A 24,872-nucleotide genomic window follows, 5' to 3' on the forward strand; every position below is an offset into this window, starting at 1 on the left:
TTTCTTTTTTTTTGCTGTTCTGCCGCTGCTGATGTCGTGATGTCGTGTGGGCTTGGAACCAGTCAAGCTGTGCTAACAGCTTTTTTTCCAAGCCGCCCTCCAACCTGTACTTTGTTGGAAAAATAAACTCCTATTATTAATATTATTATTGGTCTAGCTGGTTTATTCTTAAGAATGTAAACAACGCAACCGTAAGAACTGAGTAAAAGAAGCGCTGAAAGTTATTTACATGACTGATAGTGTACAGCCATGAATACCCTTTCTAGTAATCAAGACTTAACTAAATTTACACCTACAACTAGAACCAGCTTAGTTATATTAAATAATGAGAAGGACGAATAATATAAAATATGAAGATATGTTTCCCGCATTGTCTTATTATTTTGCTCTGGCTTTTGTTGCAGCTCAATATTTGATTAGAGGATTGCTTAGTTTCGGTATGACGACTCTCAGTATTGACACGTACCTTCGCAGGTCCTACGAATGACAAAATATAATTTTCAAGGTTAAAATTATATTTTGACATTTTACAGCCTGTTTGGTAAATATATTCGGGAACGCCTAGCAATCCTGCAGCGCACGTTTCTATAAACTATGCTGTTAGATTAGAGCCTATTAAAATGACTGTACTAGAGCAGGTAAGGAGGTGTTTTAAACTAATCTGTCAGAAATTACGTGCTCAAGAAATCGCTAACATATATGAACGACAGGCGAATCCTTTATAATTGAAACATGCCAGATCAGGCGAATATTCATGAAATTAATTAGAGAATCTTAATTCATTCCATTGCCACTCAATACTTGTCATTTGTAACCTAACATCCCCGGAGTTGAGTAGCATATACCTCAAAGGAGTCGTATTTATTTCAGCTATCCATTTATTATACTCAATCTTTGGAGGCTCATTTTTTGTTAGCGTAAACACATTTTCTTTTGTATTTTCATAACAAGACATGTTTTCAGCAAAACAACTAGATGTTCAACACACTTCGAAATTTAAATATAATCGTTTTGTGACATTTCAAAAACCATGTTCAAGGAACCTGAAATTAAACGTTTGCCAGCTGTTGGAATAAAAGACACAAATATTAGATTCAAATAGGAGTGTTATGTTCACCAATATGAACGACATAGTGGGTTTTATTATTGTAGCCTACGTTAAGACGAGTCCAAGACGCAATGATAGATGTCGTTAGGGTGTAAAATATGTGACTCCTGGATAAGGCCATAAAGGCAATGGAAGGCAGGAACAGTTAATTGCTATGTATGTTTAGTCCTTATATAAAACAGTTTATTCTTAGGAGTACCATAACTCATTATTTCTACTATGAATATAAAACTTGAAAATTATATGAACATAAGACTAAAGCAGGACATGGTCCCTTTTTACTCGCACATCGATCTTCACACTCCTTTTCGGAGTAAAACCTATTCAATCAAGGGCATATGTGTTTGTTATCCAAGACGCACTTATTCTGGCACAGATTAAACCGATTATATACCACAACTGTTTCTTTGCAATGGCGCAACTCAGGATCTGGGGCGCATATTTTGTCGACCGGATTTTAAGAATAAATAATAGTTATATTACGAATGAATCTCACTTTCATAAACATAAATCACAGGTCCACCTCGAAACAATTGAACTCTTCAGTCATTGCTGACAATGTGGCTAAGAGAGTTGCGTTGACTACCGCTAGTTTCATTGCAAAATTCCATGTTAGTGTAAAACAATAAAAATTGACACCGGATTTAATGTATCAAAAATTTTCTCAATGAGCTTATAACCTTCTCTGTTGCTGTAGCTAAAAAAGGTATTTGCTGCTTTCAATTGCATAACCTTGCCAACAATTTGTCACACGAAGATATATGTAAAGGTTTGGTAAATGAACCCTGCAGCTGAGATTTGAGAGGTCATCGCATCCTTATATTACGGATTTTGCAGTTTTGTGCTGTGCTCTCAACACCTTTCATTATCATATACATACCATAAGGGGAAGGTTGAAGCGGAAGATCTACCAGATAGTCAAATACGACCAGTCGGAAGGTGAAAGGAGTGTTGGTTTTCTCTAGGCTCTATCAAGCGGCTCTTAGTACAGTCCATGAATGGCCTTGCTCGTTTTAGCATTGACTACCAAGTTCTGTCAGTTCCTCACTCCATTAGTTTATGGTGAATGCACAGGACCACCATTTTAGAGCTATCGTTTGTAGCATCGCGTTGTGGCTTGAAACAAAGCTTCATAGTAGAAAAACCCAGAGACAAAGAGCTAAAAATGACAAGAACCGCACCGCCTCAAAACTAGCGCGACGATCATTTTATTTGACAGTCTTCCTTCTTCTTTTTACATATCACGAACGCGACCCTCGGTCATCGGCAGGCACCACATTTAAAGGTCTCAACCAAAAGACACATGCATGACTGCAGTCCTAAGCGTTCCGTGATTACAACACTAGACCCGCAAAAGCGGCGGTGTCTCATCGTCCAAAACAAACCTTAGCTCCCAAACAACGGTTTGGTACAATTTCGTAATAAACAAAAATAAAGAAAAAATTAAAAGAATTAATTCTGCTAGACATAGAAAATAGACTAGAGAGACAAGAACTTTCGTGTTTCCTCATCCAAAGTCAAAGAGGTCCTGCTAATACAAATTCCGGCGCTTATAATCCTAAGTGTTTCCTTAATAACTCTCTTAAAAGCAACTTCTTCTTTACTAACAACAGTAGTCCCAGCCCAGTCTGGGTAGCAATTATTGCACTCACTGAGATGGTTTACTATTTCAGAATTGGCCGCACAGAAGTTAACCGCTCGACGATGAGACACCACCGCTTTTGCGGGTCTAGTGTTGTAGTAATCACCGAACGCTTAGAACTGCAATCGTGCACGTGTCTTTTGGTTGAGACCTTTAAGCGTGGTGCTTGCCGATGACCAAGGGTTGTGCTCGTGATTTGTAAAAAAATACGAAGGAAGACTGTCAATTGAAATCATTGTTGTGCTGGTTCTGAGACGGTGTTGTTCTTGACCTTTTTAGCTCCTTGTCTCTAGGTTTTTCTACTATGATTCGTCAACAGCTCGATTACGTCTTGACTCTAATTTCTTTAAAACAAAGCTTCGATGTTTGTGTACTCTGATAACGTTCAATGGTTATAAGTGCAAATATCAATAGCTATTTTTGAATCCAAATCGAGCAAGTTTCGCATAAAAACAACCGGTCCAATAAAACATAAACCACTTTGGCTACGAAGTTTTTAATATATCGAATTTGTAATAGAGCACAAGTAAGCATTTATCCTAACTACTTTACCGTCCCTTTAAACTTCATGAAAATTGAAAGCTGATTAGTTGGTGCCAGTAATCAGGCCATTAATGTGTAAGACATACTTATTTCTTTTCGGTTTTTTAATGCACTAAATACGTCACCTAGATTTGCTACACATTCCGTTTTGTATAAAACTATGAGCTTTTTTCGGTTCCCTTGTAAAAAATAAATTCGTTCCTTTATTTCGCCTATACGAGATCCGATTAGTACAACGTTACGTGCCACCGCGCTTGACTTCAGACAGCATACAAAATGTTATATTAGTTCGAAGCTCATTGACCTCCTTTAATATGATTATCCACTCGTAACATTGTTACTAGAGCAACTACATGCAGTCATGTATATGACTTACTTTCGCATGTGTTGTAGCACTCGCTTTGGTTGTAGAATCCGATGCCGTGATAATCGCAACCAAAATAGGTCTTGCACTTTTTTTCCTTTCGGTCGAAAAAATAGCGATTTCCATATTGGCTACACATGCCGAGGTCCTGTATGGGCAGCTTGCATTTGTTCTTTACAAATCCTTGTTGAATGCAACGCAACAAAACAAAGGTATGTATTAACAATAAATTAGGCATTGACAAATCAGAATATCATAGCAGAGATCGCTCAATTGCAATTGAATCTGCAAACGCCGCAAGGGCGTTCTTCATGGGTAGCTTAATGAACAAGCTCTGCGTTAAAATTCTCAGATTTAAGGTTTAGAAGAATAACTTAGGTCTCTTTCATTGTCTTTTCGTGGTTTCTAAAGACGAACTAGTCAAGATATCCAGATAAAATAACAGTTCTAATCTAATGGGATGTTCCTTAGCCACCAAAACACGACTTTTTTTGCAGTGCTCGAAATCTAACGATTTTCAACATCGCCTTAGTATTTGTTTTTCGTTGGTATTGGAACAACTACCCCACCTCACCAGTGCGGTTTATTTATCCGCATAATTCAACTGAGATCACCTTGTAAGCTTGCGATTAACGAGGTATGTGCCATTTCTTTCTACAAGTATGATTCCTTTATTAAAGTAAACATTTCGGCGCTCCCTCTTTCCTAAAAAACATATTTCAGTATATCTACAATTATCAGTCGATAGGAAGGGCACTAATCTGCGTAGAAAAGAAAATTAGTTCCCTGATCTTAGGGGCTAAATAAATTCGTGGATTCAGGTCAGAAGTCTTGCATGAAAAGAACCTGTCTTGGTTATATTCATGGAAGTGCCAGTCGTTTCTTTTACCGCCATTAACAAATGTATTTAAGAAAGCTAAATAATAAAGCTATAGAACTACGCCGCAGACACTTCAGCCTTTAGTAAAATTGTGAAAGACAGAATTATTTCAGGTAAGCAGTTCATAATAACAGTGATTAAGTACTTATCTAAATACCACCATACAAGATTCAGTTGACCTGCACCATTTTCATCGCACGCTTCATGGCAAACTTTAAAATTATTTGTCTTTTTCTCTCACTCCTAGATTTTTTAATTCAGTAGGGAAGTGATGTTTTTAACGCTAACATTAATTAATTCCGCGCTATCTAAAAAAGTTGAGCCATTTCTATCGTACTATAAGAGGGGAAATACAATGTTTAAGGGCACAAAATTAAACATAAAATTTGTAAAGAAATTAACCTCCTTCTAGGTATTACAGCTTATACAATATTATCGTTATTTCGATGCGATAATCTAACAAAAATATATTGATTATTCGATGAAGCGCACGTCAGCACGTGGGAGAAGGTCACACAATATATAAATAATGTATTTTGCGAGAGCAGCAGTTACCGTAAACGGGAACGTCTTTTATATAACTGTTGTAGCAGGATGTACCCGAAACGTTTGATTTAAAAAAGGTGCGTGTATATACTTAAAAAGAATTGATCCTGACTGATTCGTACTTTTCCAAATTTTTTTTCTTTCAAAATGCAGCGTTTATTTTTTGCAAAATGAAAGCCGATATTAGGCTAAGATTTATCCTAATTATACCCCTAGAAAGTTTTCATTTATCCAAATAGATGCTACTTTAAAGATTCGTTTCAAGTGCTGCGTACCAGCTCGGATTGCTCTAGTGATGTGCTTTCACATGCATATATTGGCATAAATTATACACTACCAGAACGGTTCATGACTATTTAAAATGAATAACACACGTTGACTTCAAATATATTAGAAGTAACGCGCAAATAAATAGGGCACGGGGCCTATCTTACTTCCACAGCGTCCGTAGCAGGCATTGAGGGTTAGGAATGCGTTCTTTCCTCCTTCGCATTTTAGTGATTTATCAAGATAGCAACTTTGGGTAGTTCGATTGAATCGATAATAGCTGGTGTCTTTGTGCGTGCATCCATGTTCACTGGGTAGCTGTGCGCAAGGACCGTAGTCGGGATCTGTTAAACAAAACGGTTATGCGATTTGTAAAGTTTGCAATTCAACCGATCACTTTAAAATCAATTTTTGACGACAAAAACAAAACAAAAAAACACTTGAGGTTACACAGGATTCGTGACAGTGTGCACTTCTAAAAATTTTAATAATTTTCAAATTTAAGTATTCATTAGTAATGTTCAATTATGTGTTCTGAGCAACGTAGTGGCAAGCAAAGGTGGAACGTTGGAATATTCGAAGTCCATACCATACACCTTCGGCCTCAAAGAGGCTGTGCAATGAAATTGCGCCAATTTTATTGTCTAAATGTTAGCAACACTCCGGCCGCACCACAGAGAAACCAATGTTTTGCTCCAAAAAACATCAAAACATTAAATAACACGAATAAACCTAATGTCGCTTCGTCATACTAATGCGGGTCCAGTCCTAACTTGGCTGAACTGGATTTCCCTTCTCTCCCGCGCATATTTGACTCCCGCGGGGAACGAGGAGTGGGCATCCCGAACGGCCCAGTGTTAACGCGTTGACGGCACCATGCGGCGAAGCTCACAACCACGCCAGCTTCCCAGTAGCTTTCCCCGTGAAGTAAAATATGACGTCACAAACACCCTGAGGGGCACCGTATCTCCCGAAACGCATTGCTATCTCCAATGGCTGCTCTCAGAGCCGATTCCAGCAAGGGCTCTTAGAGCCCTTGCTGGAATCGGCCGTTTGGAACGAAGAGCCCTTAGCGAAAACATATTTGGGGGGTCACGTGATCTCGCGGTTACGCCGACGGTTACGCCGACGGCGACGCCGACGCCGACGCCGATGCCGCTCAAGCCGGAAACGGGCCCCTAAGAGCTGCGCTCTAAAATATAATGTACGCGAGCTACAAGTGTAGTTACACGCGTTTCTCGTGCTGGCGTTTGCCGTAGCAATTGTTCTAAAGCAAAAAGTCTCTAACAAATGTTGCCTTGCACGCGCGTTTGTCAAAGGCTTATTATGATTATTTACTTCGAATCTTTTATAAGAGGGAGGCCAGCACGCGCGGATTGTAGAATTACACTTCCAGCGTTCTCCCTGATGCTTGGGTTATTTAAAAAAAGGTCTATTGGGACACTGTCTGCTTTTGTGTGCTATCGATACCCAGCCGATTGAGTCAAGGCAATCCGCTTTCCAAAGACGTTGCCATGCCGACAATTATCGCGTTCATCTAGGCTTAGGACTGACCAGAATCGAAAGACTATCTTAACAATGCGGCGAGGTCATTGTTCATGCTTTGCGATTTAAGTGAGTTAAGGCAAAGCGAAAGCCTCCTGCACCATTTGTTGCTGACTAACGCGCCCGATATTGCAGCTACAATGACATATTAGTTCCAAAGCGAGCGGCACTCACTCGCCGGGGCACCGCCATGTTTCCCCGCATCCCTACCGAGCCAGTCACGTGATTTCAAAATCCCTCTCCTAGGTCCTGCGGCTAACTTTAGCCGCGGTTAGCGCTTCGAGCAAACGGGCCCAGGTTCCTGTTCTACATGGCACGCGACAAGGCAGTGGTGGGATCGCTCAACGCAAAGCCGAAGCTCACCAAGATCTTCTCAACAACGATATCTGCACTTAAAAAAGAAGGGAGTAATGCATCCTCCTTTAAAGGAGGAACCTGGCTGCCCCATATACTAGTAAATCAAGGCAGGAAATCTCTTCCTACAAAACGGGGAGACAGTTTGTTTCCCTAAGAATGGAGGAAGGTTGCCACGTATTTTTGCCTAAGGAGGAAAAGGTGATCCCCTGCAAAGGGAGAAAAGTTGCCACCTTTTTTCGCCCAATGGAGGAAACTTTCTCCCCTCGCGTAATTAAAATAGCTTCCACCAGATAGCGATCAAAACGGCAAAACAATGTCGGAGGAGCACCAATTTCTTTTTTAGTTCCCCCGACTGCTGAACGCTACGTGGGAGATGCACACGCCCTTCAAGTACCCACCGCCCTCACGCACTCACGGTCATCACAGCCCTCACGATTTTCACGGTCCTCACTCACCCTCAAACTCATGAATTTTCTTGGTCCTGAAACAAACTCACTCTCACCTCACCTGTGAAGATGAGGGTGAGTGAGGGCCCTTATGAGTGAGGTTTGCCGAGGTATGCCCCAAATAACTGTCTGCGTGCAACCCAACGCGTAGACACCACGCAACTCACCGCGTGCAACGCAACACTACGCAAGCTACCGCACGCACTAAATCACAAGCCAGCAGCCGACGCGGGTCATTCAGCATTACTTAATATTCACTTCGTGCCACCTTTCTCGCTTAGCACTGCTAAAGTGTGTGTGTGTGTGTGGGGGGGGGGGGGGGGGGGGAGGGGCTTTGTGGGGGCTTGTTGATTTGCACGACGCCGCACACGATTAGGACTCCCGCACTTACGAAATTTGACCGCCCACGCACGAGAGATACCCGGGAGTAGAGTAATTATATACGCTCTGCTTGCACCCTACACAATCCCAGAGCCCCAGCTGCGCTGCAAAATAAACATCGGAGCTCCCCACGAGAGGGCCCTACTGAAGAGCGAGGCAGAAGAAAGGACCTGCTCTAAGGCGTCTTCAGAGACGAATCATTCGCCTCGAAGCGACTCACCAAAATCCTTATTCTGTTAGAGTTCTGCACAATTTTAAAGCGCACGTGCAAGAGCGTTGGCGAAGCGTTTGGGTACAAACCGTTGGCACCAAAACGAGTTATTAAATTCGTGAATTAACGAAAATGCGGGCGGTGTGTGTTCCTATAGGGCGGTTTAAATTTAAATTGAACACACGTGTACGGGTTGGTATTTTTATGTGCCCTAAAAATAATATTATATATTATAGACCCATTGCCGTAATAACCAAATTCACTTTTTAATGTTTTTTTAATTATTTTTCTACAGACATTTTTTTTTAAGTGGATCATTGTGAAATGCTACGTTTAGACTGTTTGATTTTTGTACTCGTTTGTGTCGGTTGAAAACACTCGCCATAATTTTTCTTGTACATTTATGGCGCGTAGCCTAATTTTACTTTAAAGTAAATTGCCTTGGCATATTTCATGACAAAATAAAACAAAATTCCAAATATTGCATTCTTGTGCTTTTGTGTCATAACTGGATTGTTGTACCTTAGGGATCATTATACATCTTGCTTATTAAATACTATACGCTTGTAGGCTTATATATATACTATCGACCGCTTCATCTTTAGTTTCGTTTATTTTCATGAAATAAGTTTTATCTATTTATATATCTTATCTCAAATTAAAGTTAGCCTCGATTTGAGCCAGCGTTATTAAAGAAATGTCACTTTTAATTACCTTCTTGGGTTTATATATTATTGTCAATAATGTTAACTTTCTGTGCGCCTAATCAAAGTTCATCCTTTTCTAATTTCTGTGTGACTCCGACGGGCAGGCGAGCTGGTGATAATTAATCTAACATAACGTCTGAGACTGTGGTTCAGACAAATTAAAGAACCTTTAAATAGAAGAAAAAGACAGCAGGAGTAGAATGGCTCGATTTCTTAACGCATCTAAAATGAATCCAAACGTCCTTCTTTCAGACGTTGATTTATTGGCATGTTTTTATTCGACTTGAAAGCTGCCTAATGTTCTTCGAACCACAGTCTCGAGTCTTCAACCGCAATGTGTTTTACTTCTTTCTTTTTGCGTGTGTGCGTGTGTGTGTGTGGGGCGGGGGGGGGGGGGGGGGGGGGAAGGTGTAATTGAGTGGAGCTGTATATTTTTCTTTACCTCAGTTAGTACATAATATTTCTTTATCTTTCACCTCGTCTATATACCTATGCTGTTAAAAACCATTGGAAAAAATCTGCAACCGCCAGGCTTTTTTGTTGGAGCTATCATTCCAGTCCTCTCGGTTTTTACAAAGTTATTTTGTCCTGTTTTATCAATGGCCGTCATTCACAAATTTCATTAAGACTCCTCACGATGGTCGACATAAAATAAAAATGTATTGAAACTAATGTCGTATACCCAAGTGCTCAAGAGAACTCAGGAAGGCCATCCTCGATGTCATGGGGGATCACATAAGAAGATCTGGTACTCATCACCTCATCTAGTCGGCTCAATAACCTACCCCAACCCCTGTAGTTCCAAACTTACAGCCCTAACTTACTCCGTCGCCCCTTCCCCTCCCAAACACGTCCGAATTTTCGGGCCAAAAACCTCCAGAAAGCCGACATGTGAAACTACTCGCCGATTCGGGTGCATGCATGTGTGTTTAAGTACTTCCAGACAAAATACAACAAAAGGGAAAGCACAGAAAGTTATCATGATTGAAAAAAATATATATAAGAAAGAAAGAAGATATTTGCTTGTTAATAACGCGGGCTCAAATATGGCTAAATGTGCATTTTGATGAAGATGAAATTTTATATACTTTATATTGCGAAAATAAATTAAACTGCTACCAGTCATAACACATCTTTAGGCATGTAGACATATGCTCTTTAATTAGCAAAATACTATTTTAATTCTCACATACATGGCCGCAAATATGTTAAGAAAAAACGTAAAAGCGCGATATTTTCCGTTTTTAATTTCTGGCCTAACATACGCCAAAGCAGTTTAAATTAGAGCAAAAATATGCGCTGCGTTATAGATTTAAGAGAATAATTTCTGCGATTGTTTTCAATTTTACCTATTATTAGCCACCTTCAGAACCGGGTTCAAAAGTCAAGCAGCCTAAACGCTGTATTTCACCCTGCTCCACCTAGTGTTTATGACGGCAAAGCATTTTTCTAAAAGATATTAAGTTTTTTTTTATCGAGAGAACTGGGCTATAATATATATATATATATATATATATATTTAGGCAAATCAAAATACCCAACACAAGCCGCGTGTTCCTTTCCAAATAAAACCACCCTATCACGTTCACGTTCATAACTTAAGGTGCAATGTTTAAAGTGTTTGTTTGTTTAAACCATTTCAAATGTTACAGTTCTGTACAAGCAGATGACCGCGTGGACTACAATACCAGGTCAAAATGATAAGATGACTAAGATGAATTTGAGGATATCAAGCGTGGGGGGAGCGATTTTACTATTGCTATACTAATATTGCAGTACATAGCGCTTTCTCTCCATGTAAAATTACAAAAATTAAGTTGTCGCCAGAGTTCAGGCCATTTCTCGGCACAGAGACGAATAAAAAAACAAATAAAACAAATAAAAAACAAAAAACAAATAAATAAAGAACAAATAAAAAAAACACTAACTCGGAACATTTGCGCTCGTTCATATTTTAAGTACACTCTTTGTGTCGCACCTTGGTAGTAGGGAAATTTAACCGCAGTTTGCCACCAATAACACATCCCGAGTAAATTATAATGAATTTACTACAGTGGTTAAGTAATGCAGCACTTAATCTTCTAATCGATCCTAATGTCGAACACTGTTAGATTGAACATTGAGACAACAATTAGACCATGACAAACAATTAAAGCATTGAACAGCATAAGCTAGTTATGAAATGTATAGCTCTAGTCGTGATTGTGTGCTCAGTCACGTACTGCCTAAATACGCACATTTCAATATTATTTTGTCTCACACAACTGAGAGCTTTCAAAATGGTTTAAAAGCATTTGAATAAATTGAAATGCCAAAATTAGAGTGCCTACTTAAACGAACATAAACACTCGCCCTGATAGAAAACGAACATGTGGATTTCCTACAACTATAATGGCATTGAACACCCAAAAGTGACACGCTGATAATAATTAGCATTCCCCTTTTTTTTATTTTGTTCTTCTATTTTTCAAATGAGGAGGTCGTATTTCGAAGCTTTTTTATCCCAAATTGTTCGAAATTTGACGGTAAATTTTGCCATTAATTCAATTAAAATATCTATAAGTAAGTAATATCTGGATGTAAACCTGTGCTATGTTAAAAAACGCACATGTATTAATAATATTTCTTCATCTTGATTTGGTGTCGACGATACCGTAAAATCACCGAACTCTTCAAGGTAGTCGCAGGAAAGCTCGATTTGATCCCATCCTGTTCCATCACTCTACTCTTCGGCAGAGCAGGGTGAAGCGATAAAGAGTAATAAAGAAGCTTAAACTATGGTGCCTGGAACGCGTCTCCGACTGGTGTGTTTAGCGCGCCCAAAAAAGTGGTCCCTCGATTTTTGCCTGATGACGTCATACAAGTGTCATGCTGTTGCCGGTCACAATCCTGGCGGCGTCCCAACAGTAGTGGTGTATATGGCAGACGCCTGTTCTGCTGTAGGTCGCTCTCCACTGTGACAGTCCACGGAAGATAGAGCAGCCGGAAGCTGGGACGCCTGGGACGCCGTGACGACAGCGACACTCGTGTTCGCTTGTGCTTTTCGCCAGCATTTCTACGCCCAACCGCCTGGATCGCGACAGGCAACAGCATGACACTCCGGTTTCTTTTCTGTGACGTCATTTTGTGCCACTTGGGCACAACTATTAATGTATGGGCGGGATAGGACGCTAAACACACCAGTCAGAGACGCGATCCAGGCACCATACTTAAACTGACCCCCCCCCCCCCCCCCCCCCCCCCTCCTTCCGCCTTTTTTGAAATCATGGTGCATGTCTTTCACCGCTACAAAAACACAGCCTTCCTTTATCTAGGAGAAGGAAGTATGCCCCAAACGGCCAACTGGAACTGCGGCTTTTGTCGTAAACCAGAAGTACAATGGCGTGTTGGTCTAGGTGAACCTTGACGAGATAACTTATACGACCCTCTTCGTCAGTATTGCGAAATATTAAAGGAAGATGGGACGGCATTTTCTAAAGCCATTGGAGTTTTTTTTTTTTTTTTTTTTTTCTTGTATCGGGACATTAAAGTGTGGAGTTCATCGAATAAATTTGAGTCGTCGAACATTTTAGCCGTCAGCGTTTTTCGGAGTTCTTTGGATATATCCGAAAATACAAAACCCCAGGTATAATGAACTAATCAAAGTTGAATTTGTAAAGCCATAACAATTGCCGTACTTCAGTTGTGAACTCAATTTATGCCTGTGGAGCAGGTTAATTATGATAAAAGTGTCGAGAGCGATACAGCGATAATTTCAGATTTAACTTATATCTTAATTATTCGCATCTCCGCTAGTCTATACTTGTATTAATCTGGTGTTAAACAAACGATCACTTTTATCCATCCTACTTTTTATTAGTATAAAAAACTCACGTATGCTTTTGGAAATAAAAAAAAAAAGCTCATTACCTCTGCATATATCTAAACAATCGCCTTCCCTCTCAAACACATTTGAATCTTCGGTTCTTTCCGTTTCCCAGTATAACTTGACACATCTCCCTCGATGTGAATTGTAAGTCCACTTGTGATTTTTCGCTTTGACAGCGGTTTCCTTTGGGGTTTCAAAGCAAAAACTTGGAACGTGACCTGTGGGTAAACATTAAACAAAAAATTGCTTTTCGTTTTCCTGTTTACGTATCCATTCGTACATATCATCTGCTTTCATCTGTTGATAATATACACATGAAAAATATGCCTCATAAAGTTAACCATTTTCAATTTCAAGACCTCCAGGTAATAGCTGCTTTAGCCTACGAGGTTCTTTTATTTATTTACTTATATATTAATTTATTGAGTTATTTTACCCCACGCGGGAAAGAAGTGTTAGGCCTCACGCTTATTTCTGGAGCACTTCCTCTGAGATTTCAATTATTTTTCCTAGCCCTCAAAACAAACCGTCAGGAATGACCTTATACTACCTAAATATCTAAAACAATTAAGATTGAGAAAGCCTAACCCAAGCTCCAAATCGGGCTCTAAAATTAGGGCCCACAACGAAGCCCCTCGTGGAGCTCATAGGGGCCTAAGGGCCTCCCTCATGGGACACACAGTGGGCCCACGTGGGCAGCCATTGAGGTATCGCCGTGAATCTTATTTCGTTTGCAGTCGTTTCGTAATTTCCCCGGACAATGTAGGATCTATTATCGACTGCTCGTTTGCCTAGGTAGCACAGATTCATACTGAGGTTCTACGGCGATAAACAGGTGTTTTCAGCGTAAAACGGCAGTATTGGTCTGCCATAAATGCCTCGTTCCCCTATTATGTGGGGTATTGCAGTGCATCAAAAACAGGGCAGGCCTCGCTTTGTCTGTTTGTCTATAAAAAAGTTATCATATTTTTTTTAGTTTTATGAATATGCGTTATTTGATAGATTGACAAAAGGTCTTCAGCAAGAACTTAAAAAATTGGGCATTTCCAGTTTACGAGAACGAACAGAAAGCTTAAAATAAATAACCCTTTTTGGGGATGTAATGAGGATAATCTGCCAGTTGAGCTGAATAGAGACACCGGGTTATGACACCCGATGAACGTGTTTTTAAATTCTTTTATAATTGAATTTTTAAATTATTTTATAATTATAATTCCTTTTTCGTGCCCTAAATTATAATTATGAATGATATGGAATGAAATTAAAACCATGTCGTAGTAAACTTTTCAGGATGTGCAATAAATATGCTCAATAGTTCCGGAAAATGAAATTTCTAGAATTACACAAGGATTTCAAATTGGGCATTCCCAATCTTTTCCCGCTTGGAGCCCATGCGTATGCTAACCTTGCCCCCAAAGCGCCGACGGGGGGCTCACGTAATACTTCGTAGGGCAGCTCGAGCTAGACACGTCTAGGCTCTGCTCCCGTATGTTCCACATCTTCGCTAAATCTCTTAGGGCGTCGACGATGGATCCAAAGAGGTATTGCCTGGGCAATCAAAGTTTGGCACGCCCACATGTTTCCCGGTGGAGCCCTCGTCTGTGGTAACTCTGCACCCGTATAGCCGAGTGAGACCCAAGTGGGCATTGAACGGGCAGCCCGCGTTGGGCACATCCACGCGCTGCCCCGCGAAGCCCTCCTCTGTGCAATTCGAGCCCAGCGGGACATTGCGTGGGCAGGCCAAGGGAAAACATGCTCACGCATAGCCGAAGCGTGGCCCACGGGGGTACTGCATCGGCAGCCAAGGTGGAAGTGCCCTCACCTTTCCCACATCTACGATAACTTTACCTTCGCATAACCGAAATAGTACCTGCAGGAGAATTGCGTGGGCAGTACCAATTTGGCATGCCCACGTTGCAACAAAAAGGGACCCACGGGGATATTGTAGGGGCTGCCATTGCTCAATTTGCCCACGTGGGCCCCGCTTCATGTGCTACCTGGAAATGTCCACCTTTAAGAGACGCGAACGAGGACGGTCTTGAGTTCGGTACTCTAAGCGTAATCAAAATTTGTTTCGGGACAGTTAAAAGGAAAATAAAGCCAAAATAATATAAGATACAATATAATGTGCTAAGAAAAAAACACACACACAAAAAAACCGAAGTTAAATTTTAGCACTTGGCGACGATTGCTAACGCAAGTACTCATGTTGATCTCGAACGGTTATTTACCCGAAAAATTACGATGAACGTTTTCCCAGAAGTTGAAAACCACATGTGATATCTTTATTAAACAAACATGACAAAATTGGACGAAATCTTTCTTAAATATATTTGTACCGGTGTATTCTGGTGCCATTATCATGAACCCGTATTCAAAGCCGTGCTTACCCGCTCCAAGAAAACTCGTGTCACAGAAATTCACTTTCGCACGTTAACCTTCCTCGCGCAAACATTTTAACATATAAAAGACATTTTAAGGCTTTACGGATTTGTTCCAAAAGGGCCGTGAAAGCTACACTAATGCGGTTTAAGCATGCAAGTTAAAGAGCGAGGGGAACATATTATAGTGGGTTAATCGTCATAATAACTGGATTAAAAAATGTTAATTAATATCTTAATAATAGATGATAAATTTATGGTTCTAATCAAAAGCTTTCTGGGCGCCATTGGACGCCACCAGATAAGTAAAGTTTAGGAAGCCTTGAGGCGCGTCGAAAGTGTGGTGGTGCACTGAAGTTACCACTCATGCAGCAAGCAAAAGGCGTTCTTTGACGCGCCAAGAACTCTTTTAGCTAAAAAAAAAAAAAAACAGTTTCGCCTCAAGCAATATCGTTAATGGCCCATTAGATCGGCAACAGTGCGACGAAGAACTCTTTCGCATGAAAAGCTGTACAAGCCGAAAAGTCAATGGGTTCTTCGGTTTGTCCATATTTTGCACCCTAAAAAGTCCTTTAAGCGCTCCCTTAAATGTTTCTTTGTGAAAAACCCATCAGAGGGAAATTTAAGCTTCTTTTGTGATGCGAAAGAGTCCTTCATTGCCCAGTTGCCGTTACATTACACGAGGGGGCAATAGTGCTTGAGCCGAAACAGCTCTTCACGAACTGGTAAAGTTCTTGATGCGTCAAAAACTGTTTCAAAGGCAGATTTTCGGGAGCGTACACAAGAATATGCAGTAAAAAATTCAACAGCGTGTTTACTTAAGAAATGTGTATATAGATGGGAACATTACATTCGGCCACACATAGACGACGGATGTAGCAAAAAATTGAAGTGCGCGCGATAAAGCATTTTTAGATTATTTCCGTTAAATCGGAACTTCCCGTGAAATTGTGCATTGGAACAGTAAGAAAAGCAGTATGTCAACAATCAGAAAATATCGTAAAAAAATTATTGTGAGTTCACTTTTTGAGAACGGTATTACTTCAGTCCCTAATCCTCTAACTTGTAAAAATGGTCAAGCAAGATGCAATAATCACTACTTACTCCTGCACGTTTTGCTGCATTCTGATAAAGACAAAAATCTGTTGGCTTTTCGGTTTTCGGTGCGTCTGCCACCAAACTCATAGTACTGACAGAAGTCAATGCTGTGATTGTAAAACCAACCGGCAATAATTGCACGGCCATTCTCTACTGGGGGTTTCATCTTACAAATATCCGTCTTAGTCTCAGTCGTTCCAGATTCGGAATCACCTGTAATAAAGCACAGCTTCTCATTAATTCACTGGATACAAAATTAAATTCACTGTGGCAAGTTTGAATTTCTACGTTTTATGCATTAAATATGCGTTTCCAGCTTTAACTGAAATCCACTAAAGATAGTTTTCAATGGCAAGCTCGTAACCGCCTTTGATTTTTTATTACAAGCGTAAGCGTAGTCTTGCGAGAAGTAAGAGGAGGTTACAAAGGGCGTCGAAAGTTGAATAATAAGAATAATAGTCTTGATCTTATGTGTCCACAAACAGCGCAGGGCCTTTTGTGTGGTACACAGCAAATGCCCACAAGACAAATAGTATGAGCACTAAGAAAACATAGCTATCCCAAAAAAGCACTCACAAAACAAACATAGAATACATAGCGACATCTGACAAGCAAGATAAGGTAAAAGAAGAAGCGGCACGAAAATACAAATAGAGCTCCCCAAAAGAGATAAAAAAAAAGAAAACGCTCAAAATTGCAAATTACTGGGATCGTGCAAATAAATTCTCTAGATGACGCCGCAAAGTTGACTTGTCACTGAAAATTTCTATAAGCGAACAATCCAACTTATTAAAATTATGCTGCATTTGTATCAGGGGAGACGCGTGAAAAAACGTGGATGGATAGTAATAGTTGCGATTACGGCTCAAACGTGGTGGGGCGTGAAAACATACAGCGCTTAACAAGACAGGACAACCTACAAGCCCACTGACAAGTATGTATAAAAACAAGATATCCCGACAACGCGCCTGTCAAACAGAGTACATAAACCAAGTCTCTTGAGCAGCCGATCGTTGTTATAATAAAACTTACGCCAAAAAAAAAAAACGATCAAAAACGATCGAAAACGATGTGAATAAAACGCTTCTGTTCACATTCGATAGAGCAGGAAGCTGTATCTTTTATACAATTCCAAACTATATATGAAAACTCGAGTTTGGGCGAATTCGACAACAAAATAAACGAACGGTACATGGATACGAAGCATGCATCAATATTATTATTACATTAGTAGGAACCATACATTAATACATGCATTAAAGCATAGGAACATTAGTACATGCATTAATGCATACGAACAATACATTAATACAATTAATAGATGAATAGGAACGATACATGCATAGCAATGAATAATGCATACATGCATAATTGCCGAATGGACTAGGGCAGTAGCCGCTTGGAATTTTCCATGAATTGTACTAATTATCCACTTAATACATTCGTGCAATTTGAACAATTTGGAAATCGAACTCACCAAGTACTGCCCCAATTAATATAAAGATGAGCATTATATTCATGTTAACACCTATTAAAGATTAGAAAACAATCAAATTACGACACTTATTAAGCTGCTGCTACTATCGTCCAGACTAGCTTGTTTATATATGCTTTATCTAAAATATGTATGTTATACAAAGGTGCATATTAAAAAAAAAATAATATTATAGGCTTTAATATCTAACTCTTCCGGCATAGCGTGCGCATGAACTGAAGTTGTGCGTCCTTCTTCCGTGTTGCTGCAGGCTTGCGGTGACGTAGTTTCAGTGTCCATCTGTGCTGCAGTATGAGATCAGCGACCTGCATATTATACAGCGTTTGCAAGCAAAACCTCTTGCCCAAATTAGTTCTAGAAGAGAAAAATGCCGCCGTGAAAAATATTGCTTTTGCAGCTTAGTCAGCAGTCCATGCAGCGTACCAGAGAAATGCCTAAGTTGGCATTGGTTAACTTGGCACATGCTAGGGGCCTAACTTGGGACTAATACGGATTTGCTCCCAGTCGTTAGTTTGCGTCAGAGCACTTTTCTTTGGCGTTTTTGTTGCTTGTTTATGTTTCGCCACATAATTGCTAAAGTGCCAGGCTTTCGCCACACAGGCCACGTATTTACCGAACAACGAGCAGGGAATTTTAAATCTTGCACTTCTTCGGCAGTTTAGGCCTAATCTTGCCACAAAAAATACCAACAACTGGAAGTGAAGCCCAACGATGGCACTTGTTTGGCATTTTAGGCAAAAAGGTACCAGATGACAGCCAAACTGCCATCAATCAAGTCTGACTTTGGCACCTGTGGATGATTGGACGTTGGATGGATGTTAATGGATATATACCCTTTGTAACGCGAGGCAAGATGGACCACCTAGCTCAAGTCAAAAAGACAACCGTGTGATTCTTCCCGCCCTTTTAAAGCCAAGTTCATCCCCCTGACTATCACCAGCGATTGTGGGATATCACCAGGATAAGCTTTGAGGGATCAGATAAAAAACCCCCCCCCCCCCCCCTCCGCCTCTTCCTCTTCCCCCCGGTGAGGATGTCGCCAGTTTTCCTCGGGTCGGACCTTGTCGAAGTCACCCCAGCGCCGGACCCACTGGGGCACAGGGTTTAGATTTTGGGCCGGAGCCACGCCGGGAGGGAGTCCCAATTTTCCTCTCTCCCGCCTGTCCCCAGCTAGTTGTGCGTCATTCAATTTTCCTATACAATTTCCACCGATCTTCTAATCAGCTCTTTGTGATTGTAATCCATTATAAGCAGCCCTTCCATCATAGCCAGCAAACCCCATGGCCCAGGCCAAATTTGTTACCCCTTCAGGGAGGACAGGGCGAAGCCCCGTGCTCTTCAAAACCGAGTGCTCTAATGTCTTGCTCTCATTATGGCAGGTAGCATTTAATGTGTCTGACTCCTGAAATTTTGCCGTATATGTCCTCGTCCTCAAAACTCCCGCTTTATACTCAAACAGTAAAGAACTTCCCAGTGAATCGTCAACCACATTTTCCTTTCTTATTTCCGGTTTTTGTGTACGGTACATTGTTAGAGCTGATTTTTCCGGCATTCCTACCTCCCACATTTTTCTTTCTGCTCTTCAATTCCCTTTCTGCTCTGCCCAATCACTAGAGTGCAGACTTGTTCCCTATCTCAAATACTCTACTCACAATATTGGATTTCAAACACTTTTTGAAGTATCTTGGGATCGTGCAAATATCTTTGATCGAGAGTATTTGATACTCTATTTAATTACATTTCTAAGTACCTTGTACTCATTATTTCAAATACAGTTTTACATTCCGCCATTTTCCGAGTTTTTCTGCATGAAGTGGCGTGGGAAAGGCACGAGCAAACGTGAACATCCCTTTCGAGCAACCAAATCCTGTTCCTAGCTCCGATTAACTACGGTGACTTTGATTGAGCTCGTGAAAAAAAAAATTCGTTGTTTTGCCGATTGTGACTCACATTTCAGCCCAAAGTTTGTACAATTAAGGTTTTCCGCTTACGCCTCCAAAGGTGCCTTTTGTTTCCTAAAGTTTCCCCTGAAAAATCCTTAAACAAGAGGAGTGGTTTTACGGAGGTAAATATTGCTACACTGAGGCGCAACGCAGACCGGGAAGCGACCTACGACAGCAATGCAGACTTGATTGTCAAGAAAATAACAAATAGAAAAAAAAAAGAGAAGTGGGCATACAAAAAGAAGGCTTTTAGTTTAGCTCGTTTTATATTTATTTCCGCTATGGCAAAACTTCGAGGTTTTCTTTTGTTTATTTTCCTTTTGTCGTCAGTTCGTCACGTATTGCTCCCGCGACCACTGTGTGCAAGCGAAGATTGATAAGCAGATAATACGACAGGAAACGAACTAAAAGCTAGATGACCTCTCAAAATCCCAACAAAGCGCCCCCCAACGTTGACTGCCTTTCTGAACGGAGCCTACTTGAAGAAGGGTGCGACCACTGCTGTGTCTATTATGTGGGTTCTCTTTGTTATCCATTCACTCATATCCCTATCCCAAGTTCGTTTATATGAAATCTCCATAATGGGAATATAGATTGGAGCTAACGATGCACGTCTAAGGTGCGCCGCAGGACGTGACATTCAGTGATGTCACTATTGGGCAGGAGATCGAACTATAGGAAGCGCTCTGACCCGTTTGTTTCTAAAGTTCCTCTGTAAATAAGGTACATCTATACAGTATAGAGGTACCTTATTTGCTCCCCCACAACTCGGTGTTGTCTCATATAAGGGCTGTGCGCATGCCCACAGGCCTTATGGCCATGTCCTTGATTTCCTCTACAATAGAGCGCGGGGCACAGTGTAATGTAAAAAATGCTAACAATCGACGAAGTGACGTTAGGTGCTGGATCTGTCCCGAAAGCAGTCGTCAGAGAATGCGAGCTTGACCCACTTCGGCTTTTGTGCAAGGCTGGGCACCGTGCATGCTGCATTTTTTCATGCAGGCCGGAGTTGTAACAAAAGAGCCCCTCCTCCCCCTCACTGGAGAACCCGAACTTCAGCCGAACGCTGACGCCGCGTTCGGTTATGTCGGCCGAGCGCTGAGTCGTTGTATTTGTTGTCCCAATCTGTGTAGTTCTAAAGTTCACTGCTGGGGGCGTCACGGTCTGTCCTCCACCCCAATAGCTAAAGCGACCTTTTTATTTCTGTCCCAAAAATGTTTTGTAACGTGTTTTAGTGATTTTGCCACGCGCGTTGCCGAGCGAGCGCGCGGCCGAATGGTTAAAGCGCTTGGCTCCCGCGCGGAGCCTCCGGGTTTGATTCCAGGGAGCGGACTCCTCTTTTGCTAATTCTTTCAACTTGACATTTTCGTAAGTTTGAGAACCTTGTCTTGTGATCGAGTAGCGAATGTTCTACGCGCCGAACGTTCTACGCCGTATGTTCCAGAAACCTACGCGGGTACAAAAAAAAATGCTCCGCGTTGCGGTCCGGAGTCAGTCTCATCCCAGCGCTCGATTCTGCTGTTTCGCCGACATCGACACCTGCGACGCTAGCCTTTCTCTATTTTGTTTTGGGCACAAGTTCGCCCCATGAAACGTTTAGCTTCTTCAGTTATTCACCGCCTCATCAATTTTCATTCGTGACAATATCCTGCTCCTTATAGTTGGACTAAATAAAATAGCCCTACGAACTTTTTTTTTGCCGTTTTGTGTTGTGACGTGTTAATACACCATTCTGGCAAACCAGATTTGTGCAGCTGTATAATTGTCGTTTTCACTGACGTCAATACAAATCACCCAATGTGTAAGTATCTTCAAAGCAACTGAATTACATTTCTAAGTATTTGTACTCTACTCAATATACTTTTCAGTGAAAGTGACTTGAGCAGTATTTTAAATACTTTATGAAGCAGGTGTTTAGTAACTTAACTTAAATACTTTTATCGAGTATTTTTTCCATCACTGCTAGAGTGTAGGTATTTTATTCATTTATTTATTTATTTATTTACAAATACCCTCAGGGCCCCGAGGGGCATTACAGAGGGGAGTGGTGGTTTAGTGCGAGGCCAAAATTTGTGTTATCTGTGGTGGTGATGATGTGATCGGGAAGGCCATTCCAGTCCACAATAGTTCTGGGTAAGCGTGCACGCTGATGTGCTGTAGATTTGGTTTTCGGTAGGGAAATTTTGCATGCGTGGTCCAGTCTTGAAGAAACATAATTGGTTGGGTTAAGGAGGGACTGATTCAGAGAGGGAGAGTAATACACTTTATGCAGGAGGGAAAGCCTGGACATTTTGCGGTGCAGAGAAAGGTCAGGGAGGGTTAATAGAGATCTCATTTTAGTGAGACTGGAAAAAAGAGAGTGATCGGAAAAAATGAAATGCGCTGCGCGGTTTTGGAAAGCTTCTATTGCATTGGTGAGAGATGAAAGGTGGGGATGCCAGACAGATGAGGCGTATTCTAGTTTAGGGCGAAAAAAAGTAATACAGAGAAGTATTCTGAGGTTAGAAGGACCCGACTTGAGATTACGCCGAATATAACCAAGAAAGCGATTAGCTGAGTATATGATCTTATCAACATGAATATTCCAGAATAAATTATTAGTTAAATAAACACCAAGATATTTACGTTCGGTCGTGGCCTGGAGGACGGTGCCATTTAGTGTTAATGTTGTTACGTGGGGGAGGACGAGCGCGTGAGACATACATGCATGCATTTATTAAATATTTAGGGACATTTGCGAAGTACGGCACCAGTCGGCAATTTTGTTACTGTCGCCCTGGAGTAGCAGGTTGTTGTCGGAAGATTTTATTTGTCTACATATAACGCAGTCATCCGCAAAAAGGCGAATTGAAGAAGAAAGCTGAAGTAGTTGGTCACTAATATAGGTTGGAAAGAGTAAAGGGCCAAGTACAGAGCCCTGCGGGACGCCGGTGGAGACTGGAGCTAAGAAGGAGGAGGAGTCGTTAGCGAAAACAAATTGCGAACGATAGCTAAGAAAAGATTTGATCCATGTTAGAACGAGACGATCTAATTTTAAGGAAGAGAGTTTGAACAAAAGGCGATTGCGAGGGACCTTGTCGAAAGCCTTGGCGAAATCAAGGAAGACAGCATTAGTAGGAAATCCGGAGCCGAGATTTCGAAAAAGGTCATTAGTAAGAAACAGCAGTTGGGTCTCACATGAAAGTTGTTTGCGGAAGCCGTGCTTTGCGTGGTTGAAGTAAATGCAAGAATCCAGGAAACCGATAAGATGCTTGTAGATGACGTGCTCGAGACTTTTGCAGGAAATGCAGGTAGTTGAGTGGAGACGTTTTACTTCCAGATTTGTGCACTGGAATGACCTTGGCGAATTTTCAATCGGAAGGTACCACACGAGTCCCCAGAGACTGCTGAAAATTTTGAATAAGGAAAAGCGCTGCTGATATTTTGGTGTTGGTTAGAAGTTTGGTGTTGATATCATCTATACCGCATGAAGAAGACATTTTAAGGAATTATATAATGCTTACTATACTGTCAAAGTCTATATAAATATGATCCATGGGGAAAACATTTGTTGTTGGAACGAGGGGATCTGAGCGATGGGTGCAGATACAGTGAAAGCGTCGGAAAATACCGTGTTAAGAATATTGGCACAATCACTATTCAATATTTCATCACCAGAACTACTGACAAGGTTAATGTCTAGAGACGGTTTACCATTAAAAATGCTCCAAAACTGACGAGGGTTGTTTGGTAACATAGAAGGTTGGGTGTAGTGCAAGAATGTGTGCTTACGCTCACACAACAAACACTTGTATTGAGACGAGCAAGTGGCATGCTTAAGCCAGGCCTCTGGTGTATTTAGCTGTTTAGCATTCCTAAACAGTCTTTTTGTTTTCTTGAAAGTCGGCGACGAAAATTAGTAAACCATGGCTTAGATGCATTAGATCGGACATTTGTACATGGCACATAACGTTCGACAAGCTCGAGTAATTTGGCCTTATATAAGTTCCAATTTTCATTGGCATTTTAGTTATCAAAGTTGTCGTTAAAAGAGACGAAGCAATCCGAGAGCTGGCGATTAAATGTCGTAGTTGCCCCTGTGATACAAACGATTTTTTGAGGAAAAAACACCGATTTCTGTGGCTTAATATCAATAAAACAGTGTAGCGCTTTGTGGTCACTAATGCCATCAACAGGAGACAATGACTTAACTACTTGTGGATCAGCAGTAAGCACTAAATCAAGCACATTTGAGCTGTTGTCGGTGACTCATGTAGGAAAAGACACTAGTTGGGAGAGATTAAAGGAAAGGCACAAGTCAATAAAATCTCGGCTTACACTTGTTTCGCCAGAGCTAATTGGCGTCAGCACGTTCCAGTCAGTACCCGGAAGGCTAAAATCACCAAAAAGTATTACTATGTGCTGCCAAAAAAAGACAAATAATCACGAAGGCAATCACAAAAGTCACGTGAAGCATTGGGTGAAGAGTGGAAAACATCGAGCAAAGTAGAGCCGTAGCAACATTTTATGGAAACCCAAACTATTTCGAGGACACCTGGATCGACACTATATTACATGGAATAGTTCTGTTAACAGCGATAAGTACGCCTCCTCCTCGACGATTCGCTCTGTCACACCGGTAGATGTTGAAGTTAGGATGATCCGGTAATATTTCATTATCATCAATGTCAGGATTGAGCCACGTTTCTGACAGCAAGATAACATCAGCATCACGTGCACTTATCAGTGAAGACAAATCATCACGATTAGGTAATATGCTACGTGCGTTTGTGTAAAGAACACTTATGACACTGTGCGATTTAGCCGTTTTAGTAGGAACACTTTCCACGTTCCCCTAGCTCATGAGCTCGGTTACGCTGTCTGACTGGGCATCGTATATGAAAGTCTTAGGGCCAATGTGAAGTTTGTTTAATCGAAGTTTAAAAGGCAAAATTGACGTTTGGCAGAAGTGACGAGGTTATGGCGCGCAGCACGTGTATTATCGCAGAAGTTTTCCGATAGTGAAAACAAGCTACCCTTCAGCCGAAAACTGCTCTGTAGTGTTTGGCTTTTGGTTTTAAATGAAGCAAAACAACTTATGATTGGTCGGT

General features: G+C 41.1%; 1 protein-coding gene across 1 annotated transcript; it reads right to left on the reverse strand.

The window, feature by feature from the left end:
* Nucleotides 1-1,436: 1,436 nt before the first annotated feature.
* Nucleotides 1,437-17,864, reverse strand: LOC115328136 (papilin-like). Its single transcript, XM_029989284.2, has 6 exons — nt 17,822-17,864; nt 16,351-16,557; nt 12,907-13,083; nt 5,518-5,694; nt 3,672-3,840; nt 1,437-1,560 (listed from the first exon to the last, which is right to left on the reverse strand). The coding sequence occupies exons 1-6, from the start codon at nt 17,862-17,864 to the stop codon at nt 1,437-1,439; spliced, it is 897 nt and encodes a 298-aa protein (XP_029845144.2).
* Between the last annotated feature and the right edge of the window lie 7,008 nt (nt 17,865-24,872).

This window comes from Ixodes scapularis, unplaced genomic scaffold (assembly GCF_016920785.2).
Source record: "Ixodes scapularis isolate PalLabHiFi unplaced genomic scaffold, ASM1692078v2 PGA_scaffold11__112_contigs__length_91849675, whole genome shotgun sequence".
Lineage (NCBI taxonomy): Eukaryota > Metazoa > Arthropoda > Arachnida > Ixodida > Ixodidae > Ixodes > Ixodes scapularis.